Source organism: Palaemon carinicauda, chromosome 3 (assembly GCF_036898095.1).
Source record: "Palaemon carinicauda isolate YSFRI2023 chromosome 3, ASM3689809v2, whole genome shotgun sequence".
Taxonomy (NCBI): Eukaryota; Metazoa; Arthropoda; class Malacostraca; order Decapoda; family Palaemonidae; genus Palaemon; species Palaemon carinicauda.
Window position 1 is genome coordinate 16,418,964 of NC_090727.1, and position 11,464 is coordinate 16,430,427.

The following is an 11,464-nucleotide window of genomic DNA, read 5'->3' on the forward strand; positions in this document are numbered from 1 at the left end:
TGCTGGCCTTGTTGTTAGGCAGCAGACTAGCAAGAACGCTCAAGGATCTGATCGAGCCACGGGAAATAGTAATGTGGACCGACAGTAAGGTAACGTTGGCATGGGTAGCATCGCCCGATGCCAGGTCTAATAAAAATGTGTTTGTTTCTAACAGAGTGGCGGAAATTAATTTTATTCAGCAGGTTTGTAGTTTCAGTCTGAACCATGTCCCTAGTCAGCAGAACCCTGCCGATATCCTATCCCGAGGCGCAACGGCTCAACAATTGCAAGCTAACCCCCTGTGGAGGAACGGTCCAGAATTTCTCAGGACCACGGGAAGGCCTGTTCCTTGCGAGGAGGAAGATTTACTACATCAAACTCACGTAGTAGCGGCGGTGCAGGAGTTGAGGGAGGAGATGTGTCCTACCCCCCCAGGCGAGATTTGGGACGTCCTGAAGAGGGAAGTAGGGTTCCAATTCTTGTTACGAGTAGCCAGACTAGTTTTAAAGTTTGCTAAGATAGAACGGCATCCGTTCAGTATTGTTGTAAAATTAGAGCAAAAACATTATTTGCCTACTGGTTATGCCTACTTAGAGGGCGGAGTCAGACCCCCTCGTGAAGTTGCTAATTTTGCTAGACAATTGAATTTAGTTTTGGTAGATAATCTCATCTGCACCAGGGGACGAGTGTCCCATGTAGGAGAAACCGATCATTTAATTCTCTTGCCAGCCAAAGGGCATTTGGTTAGGATGTATCTAAATTATTTACATCAGTTACATTTGCATTGTGGGGTGAATACTCTAATAGGTATCTTTCGACAGAAATGTTGGGTGGCGGGTCTACGTTCCATTGCGAAGCGAACCGTGCGGCAATGCCCTGAATGCAAGCTGGCCTTCCAGCCTCTAACGAGACAGCCACCACCACCCCCCCTGCCAAAGGAAAGGATCACCCTCACAAAACCGTTCACGGCGGTCGGAGTGGACCACACAGCAGCAATACACACGGAAACACGGCCAGGGTATATACTTATCGTAACTTGCATGGCCAGCAGAGCCGTGTACCTTGACTTCTGTCCCTCTTTGGAAGCAGAAGAATTCGTGTTGGCACTTAGACGGTTTAGTGCCACCCACGGTGCCCCACAGCTCATCATGTCCGATAACCATCAAACCTTCAAGGCTGCCAGCCACCTCCTGCAGGGACTTTATGAAGAGGATGAAGTCCAGCAGTTCCTGAGGAAAACTGGCATAAAGTGGCGGTTTCAGACGCCCCGTGCACCTTGGAAGGGTGGGTTCTTCGAGCGTTTGATAGGAGTAACGAAACGGACCCTCCAGATAGCCCTCGGAAAGAAGTACCTGCCGGACGCCCACGTGCTAACCCTCGTGAAAGAAGCAGAAGCAGTGGTGAATAATCGACCGCTCATGTACAGCGGTGACGAGCGCGAGGATGAAGTCCTCACCCCCTCCCATTTGATAAGAGGACACCAAGTCCACCTCATGGCCCCGATCTTACCGGACGACCATCTCAACGCAACCCTCACCTCTCGGAAGCTACGTGATCGTTACGTAAGATTGACAGATTCGCTTAAAGCCTTTAGGGAACGCTGGAGAAAGGAATACTTGAGTGCCTTGAGGGCCCGGCACGACAGTCGGCCCGGGGAACCCTCCAAGCTGCACCCCGGAGATATCGTGCTAGTGAAGCAGGACAATAAGAAGAGAGCGACTTGGCCACTGGGACGTGTCGTGGAGACGTATCCTGACGACAACGGAGTCGTACGCTCGGCGAAAGTGTTGTTTGAGGGTGTCGAATCGCTGCGAGCTGTCAGCCACCTGGTTCCCCTAGAAATAGCCCCCTCTGAGGATGACCATGAAGGAGACGACGGCGATGACGGAGAAGAGGGTGCGTACAGTTCGACAGCCGGAATGCCAGGGATAGCGGAGACGTCTGGGAACGACCAGGATATGACAACAGCTACGACAACTCAACAACCAGCCGCAGGAACGGACGACAACGACGAGAAAGGTGAGAACTATGCAGTTAGTGAAAGAAGTGAAAATGAAAATGAAACAGAGCAGACGAACGCACAAGGACGTTCTGCACGCCCATTGAGAAGGGCTGCCGCGAAACAGCGAGAACTAATGGACTGTCTGCTGAAAGGTGACGATATATAAAAAGTAGCTGTAAACTGTAAGTGAAAAGGGGGCGTGTTCTATCTGGAAGGTAGGGAGGGTGGAGTTTGTGAGGTGTGCGTGAATCTGCGGAGGTTGGAAGTGCTTAAGGGTGGAGTACGGGGACGGGATGGTCTCTCGTGCGTACAGACCGAGCGTTGCACAGAACCTGCCCCTCCCTCTTGTACTCCATTAAGTAACAGCCTGCATGTAGCAGCGCTATAGAAGTCTCGATTATTGTGAGTTGAGACAGACTGAATTTGAATTATTATATATGTATTTCTGCCATTTCTTGAATTGTCTTAGGCCCATTGCCTAATTGTCTTTGCACTTGAATTATTATGTTTGAATTTCTGCCATTTCTTGAATAGTCTTAGGCCCATTGCCTAATTGTCTTTGCACTTGAATTATTATGATTGCATTTCTGCCATTTCTTGAATTGTCTTAGGCCCATTGCCTAATTGTCTTTGCACTTGAATTATTATGATTGCATTTCTGCCATTTCTTGAATTGTCTTAGGCCCATTGCCTAATTGTCTTTGCACTTGAATTATTATGATTGCATTTCTGCCATTTCTTGAATTGTCTTAGGCCCATTGCCTAATTGTCTTTGCACTTGAATTATTATGATTGCATTTCTGCCATTTCTTGAATTGTCTTAGGCCCATTGCCTAATTGTCTTTGCACTTGAATTATTATGATTGCATTTCTGCCATTTCTTGAATTGTCTTAGGCCCATTGCCTAATTGTCTTTGCACTTGAATTATTATGTTTGAATTTCTGCCATTTCTTGAATAGTCTTAGGCCCATTGCCTAATTGCTTGCCAATTGAATTCTGTAAAATGTGTACATTATCACTTATTTCTGCTGTTCCTTATGTGAATTACACGAGTGCTTTAGAATTGCTAGGCCCATTGCCTATTTTGATCTGTTATATGACTGTATATTATTGATTGTGTTTATTACCCCGGGGTAACATTACTGTTGTATATTGTGCGTACTCTGTTGGAGTCGTTGCGGAGCGCTACGCAGCGAGCCTAACAGTCTCTCGGAGTAAGCCACTCCCCCCACCCCGAGTCTAGCTCCATCCAATTGACCGACGTTTCATCGCTCCTTATTTTGGGGCGTGGAGGATGTCGGGAATTTCGACCCGATCAATCGAAATTCCCGCCATTTGACTTCACTTACGACTACGTCAAATTGGAGGGAGAGGAGAAACTCGCGGGCGAATGAATGTAGTTCCAGACGTGAACGTTTAGAGCCAAAAAGGGAAACCACCTGGTAGGAAGGCGCTGAGACTAATAAAATCAATTGCTGGTAATTTAAGATTAGGAAAAATAAAGTCATTCTGTTGTAACATGATGAAAAAATCAAATCTAGAAATTTAGGTTCAGGACAAATTGCGCCAAAAAGGTGACGTCGGAGGTTGCAAAGATAGCTCGTCCTCTTTGATCCAACGTCCCCGACCAAAGTAAGTCCCCTCTAATTGTTATCTCTCCTCTCTACCTTGTCTACCAGGTTGGTTGTAGTAGAAGTTTGAGTGCAAGACGTTTAGTTTTTATATCGCAGTTTAGTGTAGAGATCCTTGTGATTGGGGATCTGAATCCTGAGTTAAATAAGAATAGGGATATTTGGTGTGTGATTCGTTGTGTATTGAATTCGAATTGGCACTATTTTCAGTTTGTTAATGAGTCCGGTGTGGACTTTGTGCTTGAAGAGCACATGCTACATTACCTAGGGTCAGTCTTGTTTTTCAGTGAGTTTTGTGAATGCTTAAGAATGTTGTTTGTCTTTATCAGAGTTTATTTTTGTAATAAAATTGTAAATTTTATCGCCGTATTTTAATTAAATCCTGGAAAGTTTTGGGAATCTTGCCCTTAAGGCCTTGCGATCCGCCCAGTACATCGGGCAGATTTAATAAACTGGTGAAAATCACAACAATATATATATATATATATATATATATATATATATATATATATATATATATATATATATATATATAGAGAGAGAGAGAGAGAGAGAGAGAGAGAGAGAGAGAGAGAGAGAGAGAGAGAGAGAGAGACTAGGCCTATGCTCTATTTGAAAGATTGGTTGTCTTTTACAATATTTACCTGCCTAATACGATGCCAGGATCATAAAAGCCTTATTGTCCTCTCGGTGTTTAAAGGTCGCTCATGAATGTCAGTGGCAAGGGACAGTGTCAATGCCCTAGAGACTGACCATATACACATATGATCAGCGCCCAAGTCCCTTCTTCAACCAAGCTAGGACCAGGGAGGGCCAGGTAATGGCTCACGATGACTCCGCATGTAGACCTATAGGTTCCCTCAAACACCCGATCCTTAGCTCGCAAGGATGGTGGGGTTGCAGACACCACAAGAAACTATACAGGTTGAGTGGGTCTCGAACCCCAGTCCGGCAGATTGCCAGACAGTAAACAAGAGTAATAGAGGTGTTGAATTAATTGTCTTTCCCCAAAGGCTTTTAATCGTGACATTCCCAAAGTTGTGATGTGGAAGGGACAGGCGCCAAAAGGCTGGATAAGTAATTAGGCCTCTGTGAGTGTGCACGAGTCAGGAGGTGAGGCTAGATACCTATCCTCTATCCCTTGGTGAGGATAGTTACTTTGGAACATGTACATTGCACCTAATTAATCATGACACAAAAGCTCTCTCTTCCATTTCCCTTATCTCTCTCTCTCTCTCTCTCTCTCTCTCTCTCTCTCTCTCTGCAAGTTCCTTAGAATAATTAGAGTCTACTAGTATCACTTCTACTATAAATACTAGTATTTCTTCTATTATAACTGCTGGTATCACTACTACCATAACTACTACTATAACTACTACTGTCACTACTAGTATAACAACTAGTATCCCTACTACTATCACTACTATCATAACTACTAGTATCACTACTACCATAACTACTACTATCATTACTAGTATAACAACTAGTATTACTACTACTGTAACTACTAGTATCACTACTGCTATCACTACTAGTATAACTACTTATATCACTACTACTATAACTGCTACTATAACAACTAGTATCACTACTAGTATAACTACTACTATCACTACTAGTAAAACTACTTTCATCATTACTAGTATCACTACTACTATCACTACTAGTATATCTACTACTATCACTACTACTATAACTACTTGTATCACTACTATTTTAACTACTACTATACTACTATTACTACTACTATGACTACCATTATCACTACTAGTATCACTATTACTATAACTACTATTATTATTACTTTTATCAATACTAGTATAACTACTAGTATAATTGCTAATATCAATGCTACTATTACCATTACTATAAATACTACTATAACTACTGCTATCATAACTACTAGTATCACTACTGTTACCACTACCATAACAACAAGTATCACTAGTACTATTACTACTATTATAACTAACTACTAGTATCACCACTACTATAACTAACTACTAGTATCACCACTACTATTACCACTACCATAACAACAAGTATCACTACTACTACTATTACTACTATTACTACTGATGATAATACTACTAATAATAAATTGATAATATGGATGGAGTCATTATTGTTACTTAAAAGATATTAAGAACTTTTATTCATTGAGCAAGATGAAAAGACATCTTAGGCAAGAAGGACTCTTCTCCTCCTCCTCTTTAGAAGCACAATCACTCGAAACTAACATTTCGATTTCGACTTCAATTTCACACAAATAGTTATCATGTCACTCCTTTCTTATGCAAATACCCAGGAATTATTACAAATTAATTACACTTATTACTTATAATCTTATATGATTCAAGAATTACATTTCTTTTATAATATTCATTACACAAAGCCGTTACCAATAAAGTGGAAGTCAAGGCCAATTGACCTAAGCGGGAGGAGGGCGGGAAATAAAGGCGGGATATCTTAGTTTGGGATTCTTCTAGAGATTGGTCTAACACTTCGTCTTGTTTCATTAACCGGAACATTGAGTAGTGTGTGCATGTATATATATGCAGAGAGAGAGAGAGAGAGAGAGAGAGAGAGAGAGAGAGAGAGTAGCCCCTTTCTCATGATAACGGTGAACATTTCTTTCAAAGCCAGAAGGGCGTATGTGACAGTAGAAGGATTTTCTTCTCTATTCCTTCATCTTTAAGGTCGATTATAACTCATGAGTAGCTTCGATCTACTGCATATCAATAGGTCTCTTTTAATAGAAATATATTTGAACATTGAAATTTTGTTAATAATGGAGAAAATAAGGTCGGTAACATGTTGAAAATATCAACAAATAATAAATTCAGGGCAAGGATTAGAATTTATATTTCAAACACTCCATGATTCGAGTGCCTGATGAGCGGCGGTGCCAAATTTTCTCCTGACTACATTATTTCCCTTACTAATATTGGCTAGAGAACCTTCAATTTACATTTGGCAACAAGTGAGGCTAAATAAATACTACCTTCATCATCATAGGGTATAAAGGAATAATTCTCTCTCTCTCTCTCTCTCTCTCTCTCTCTCTCTCTCTCTCTCTCTCTCTCTCTCTCTCATATACTCTTAGTCTACTATTCCGTTGTTCTTAAATAGCGCTACCTGTTGACTTGAGTATAAATGAAATGTGGATGTGGCCGTGTGTGGATGTGTGTGGGGGTATAAGGATGGAAATCTAAGCGGTTTGTGGATATGGGAGAGAGAGAGAGAGAGAGAGAGAGAGAGAGAGAGAGAGAGAGAGAGAGAGAGTTAACTAAAATTAATACCAGGTTTCTGTTGCTATAAATTGTAGCCACATATTTATTCTAAAGAAGAATAATAATCATAACAACAACAACAATAATAATAATAATAATAATAATAATAATAATAATAATAATAAACGTATGCAGCTGAACGAAGGGATTTCGAAAGAAAATCTAAACAGCACCAAAAGGTGTTCTGGATGGGTAGAAGTCCCCAAGAAGGGAAGAGCAATAACACCATCTTCTCCCATAGCGTCTTTCTGTCACCTGCTTCCTCCTGGCCTGGGCTGTTCACCGACACCACTAGGAGGAGAAGGAGGTTGATTGTATCACGCCCTTCTGTCTTAAAGTCTCCTAAAGATTTGGCTAATTATTGCTAGACATCTTCCTCAGTGGGTCTACTATACCTTCGCGAGCATTTGCTCCAAATCTAAGGAGACCAAAATAAATGGAAAAGCCTTATCCCTGTGGGAAATACTGACTAAACCTTGAGTTGTTTCTCACAATGTTTCGATCAGAACCATAAATTTTCAGTCTTTCTCCAACAAGCACTCACTCACAAAGTCTCCAACATTTTTCAACATAACTATTCATTCCTTTAACTCATTCCAAAGGGCGAAGCTATATGAAACTATCGTTCAATTCCGAGGAAAACTGTAATCCTTTGGGCAAAATAATAAAAGAATATCGCTCAACTCAGATGAAGAACATAGAGAGGCTCGCTAGTCCGAGTGCTTTTGAAATAACAGTGAAGATGGAACCGTAATCATTTGCGACCTTCTCATTTACAATAATAATAATAATACTAATACTAATAATATGCATAGGAGATGATGGTGATCCATTTAAATATCTGTTTGCTCAGCTTTGCAAAGTTTTCTTCGATATTACATGAAATATCACCTTTATAGATGTAAAATGATTTATCTGAATATATATCTATTACAGTGTTAAACAAATTCCCCTCTATTTTATACAATTTTAGTTAAATAAAAAAGATAAACATTTACAGTAACTCCTAAGAAAAACTTTGAAAATATCGGCGACTCGAAAACTGCAGGTAACAACTGAATAAAGTTCCAAGTTAGATCGAGTAACCTTCTCAACTCTTCTGGGTGCTGGCTGTTGTTAGCTAAAGCTTTTAAGAAGTTGTTACCCTGGATTTCATCAATATCAATTTCATCCTTCACAGCTGTGAGTATTTCATCACACTGATGGAGATACTGCTGCCCTTTGCACATTCTCCGCTGGATACTTTTCATTTCACGGTTTGGGGATAATGTTGTTAATGTTTTTTTTTTATTGTTTATTATTTCTCATATAGTTTATTTATTTCCTTAGTTTCTTTCCTCTCTGGGGTATTTTTCCCTGCTGGAGCATTTGGGCTTATAGCATCTTACTTTTCCAACTAGGGTTGTAGCTTAGTATAACAACAACAACAACAACAACAACAACAACAATAATAATAATAATAATTGGTTTTTCCCTGTTGAGATTTTATGCTTCATTTGTTTTGAGATTTTTCACACCATAACTAAGCTTTTATTATGCTAGTAACAAATATAGTGAATATTTCTTTACCAGAAGAGGCATCTTTTTTAAGTTTTTCTTATCACAAGATTTAAATTTGAATCTAGATGAGATACGTCATTGGACATTTTTTTGACGAATAAAGCACTAATACATAGAATGGCTGAACAACTCAATTTAAGAGGAAAATGACAAATGAAGTCTTACTTAGATTGGAGTGCAGACAGAAAAGGATTTTGAAAATATGATTTCCCCGATAATCACTAATGTGATTAGAACGGTTATCTTATATATTTACCAACGGACTCTTTACACTGGGAAAGTAATGGTTAGTGGGGAAGTTTAAAGGGCGCTCATGAATGGCAGTAACAATGGACTGTGTGATTTTGCCCTGGTTAGCAGAACAATGCCCCAGAGACTTATCATATATACATATGATCAGCGCCCAAGCCCCCTCTCCATCCAAGCTGTGACCAGGCTAAGGCTGCTGATGACTTAGCAGGTAGACCTATAGTCTCCCCCAAACCCCCCCCCCCCCATCCTTAACTCACAAGGATGGTGAGCTTGCACACACTATAAGTAAGTATCGAGCTTGAGTGGTACTCGAACCCCAGTCCGACAAATTGCCAGGCAGGGTAGTTTCCAATAGGCCATCACAACCGGATTGTTGAATTTTAAGCTACATAACTTTCTTGAGGTAGCGACTTGCACTCCTTATCTTCATGTGTTTAGCCATTATTTGACTGTAGGTAGGAATCTACTTAATCTTATATTATCGTATTTTTTATAACATGGGCTCAGCAGATGAAATTTATGTTTCAGCATACAAAATATTCATTATATTCATGAGTGTTTTCCTGAGAGCATGTCCGTATTTTAATATTGGAATATGTATCTATTTGCATGTACAAATTATTTAAATTCCAAAGCATTTTCATTCATCTACCAGTTATATATATATATATATATATATATATATATATATATATTATATATATATATATTTATATATATATATATATATATATATATATATATATGTGTATATATATATATATATATATATATATGTATATATATATACACTATATATATATATTTATATATATATATATGTGTGTGTATATATATATATATATATATATATATACACACATATATATATATATATATATTTATATATATATATATATATATATATATATATATATATATATATATGTGTGTGTATATATATATGCATATATATATGTGTATATATATATCTATGTGTCTATATATATATATATATATATATATATATATATTTATATTTGTATATAAATATATATATATATATATATATGTATAAATAGATATATTATATATATATGTGTGTGTATATATGTAATTTATATATATATATATATATATATATATATATATATATATATAAATGTTTTCCAAGGGCAGAGATAGAAACTCACCCGGAATCATATATCTACAATATTATGCTCAATTCTTCTATCTTTAGCCGACACGAGGCGAGGAGGAAACAAGTACTTCCCTTGCTGAAGTATGACCAACTGCCGCTGTAATTCATCGTGCTGGTTTGGCTGTGGGATTTCACATGGATTTACTGTGTCGGGACTCTTTTATACATATCCGAAATGAATAATACCAAAAGACCTTGGGAACCTTCAAACGAGTTACTTATTCATCCGTCTTATTTTGATTTTTCGGAATTCTATGAACTTAATTGATGTTTTTCATATATATATATATATATATATATATATATATATATATATACATACATATATATAATGAAAGAATTCATTCATGTAATGATAATCGATTAAAGATATCTGGTCGGTTATATTTCATAATTATTTTTCTAGCTTTTTGTTGTTTCTTTGTTGTAAAGACTCGATAAAATTTTCATTGAATATTGTAAATTATGACTAACGAAGGATCATTTTCTTTTTAGTTTTATTATTATTATTATTATTATTATTATTATTATTATTATTATTATTTTCATCATCATCAGTACTAACTAAGCTACAACCGTAGTTAGAAGAGCAGGGAAAAATAACACAGTGAGGAAAGGAAATAAGGGAATAAATCTATTATTGGAGAAGTATGGAATAATTAAATTAAAATATTTTAAGAGCAGTAACAACAATAAAACAGATCTTTTATATATAAAATTATATAAAAGAGACATGTCAGCCTGCTCTACATAAAAACATTTGCTGTAAATTTGAACTTATGAAGTTGTACAAAACTATAAAATAGAGACTTGAGTCAGCCTGTTCAACTTAAGAATATTTGCTGCAAGTTTGAACTTATGAAGTTCTACATCTGTTAGTTCCATTTAACGAAATTATATTGTTTACATGTCTTATGAACTTGCTTTGGTAATTATTCTACACTCACACACTTGAGAGAGAGAGAGAGAGAGAGAGAGAGAGAGAGAGAGATTGATTTTGTTTTAATCAATTTATTGTACCCATTGGCGTGAGACATTTGGATACATGATAACAATAATATTGCTTCCATCTATCAAGTACTTAAGTTATGCCAAAAATATTCATACGGAATAGAAAATAAAATTTAGACAGACATTTAAGTACATCGTATCAATAATATGGTTCACATATATACATGTTAAAAGGTTATACAAAAAGAAAAAAGTTCACTTGGAATACACAATGAAACTGAATTTGATTTCGTAGGTAAAAGAGAGAGAGAGAGAGAGAGAGAGAGAGAGAGAGAGAGAGAGAGAGAGAGAGAGAGAGAGGGGAGGAGGAGGTAGGTTCAGCAAATTGGTTATTATGGTCATGAAATAGATCGTGTGTCCTAATTGATAATTGACGAAGGGCAGTTTATGAGATGGAATCGAATTACGATTTAATGATTTTTTGTGGCAGTTGTAAAAACCGAGATGTAATAACCACATTTTTCTTACTCGAGGATTATTAGCAACTCTCTATTCCCAAGGTTATTGGGCTTTCTTTCCGATATGAGCATAGTTTTCATTAAGGCTATTTCTATA

At 37.6% G+C, this 11,464-nt stretch overlaps 1 protein-coding gene across 1 annotated transcript; it reads right to left on the bottom strand.

The window, feature by feature from the left end:
• Window positions 1-4,894: 4,894 nt before the first annotated feature.
• Window positions 4,895-8,135, bottom strand: LOC137630852 (uncharacterized). Its single transcript, XM_068362401.1, has 2 exons — window positions 7,993-8,135; window positions 4,895-5,309 (listed from the first exon to the last, which is right to left on the bottom strand). Exons 1-2 carry the CDS (start codon window positions 8,133-8,135, stop codon window positions 4,895-4,897), a joined length of 558 nt encoding a protein of 185 aa, XP_068218502.1.
• Between the last annotated feature and the right edge of the window lie 3,329 nt (window positions 8,136-11,464).

Excerpts from the sequence above, each read along its gene's own strand:
- LOC137630852 (XM_068362401.1), bottom strand. The coding sequence starts at position 8,135 with ATGTGCAAAGGGCAGCAGTATCTCCATCAGTGTGATGAAATACTCACA. Across the intron at positions 5,310-7,992 it reads CACCCAGAAGAGTTGAGAAG|TTATAGTAGTAGTGATAGTA; the intron begins GTTACTCGATCT and ends TGATACAAGTAG.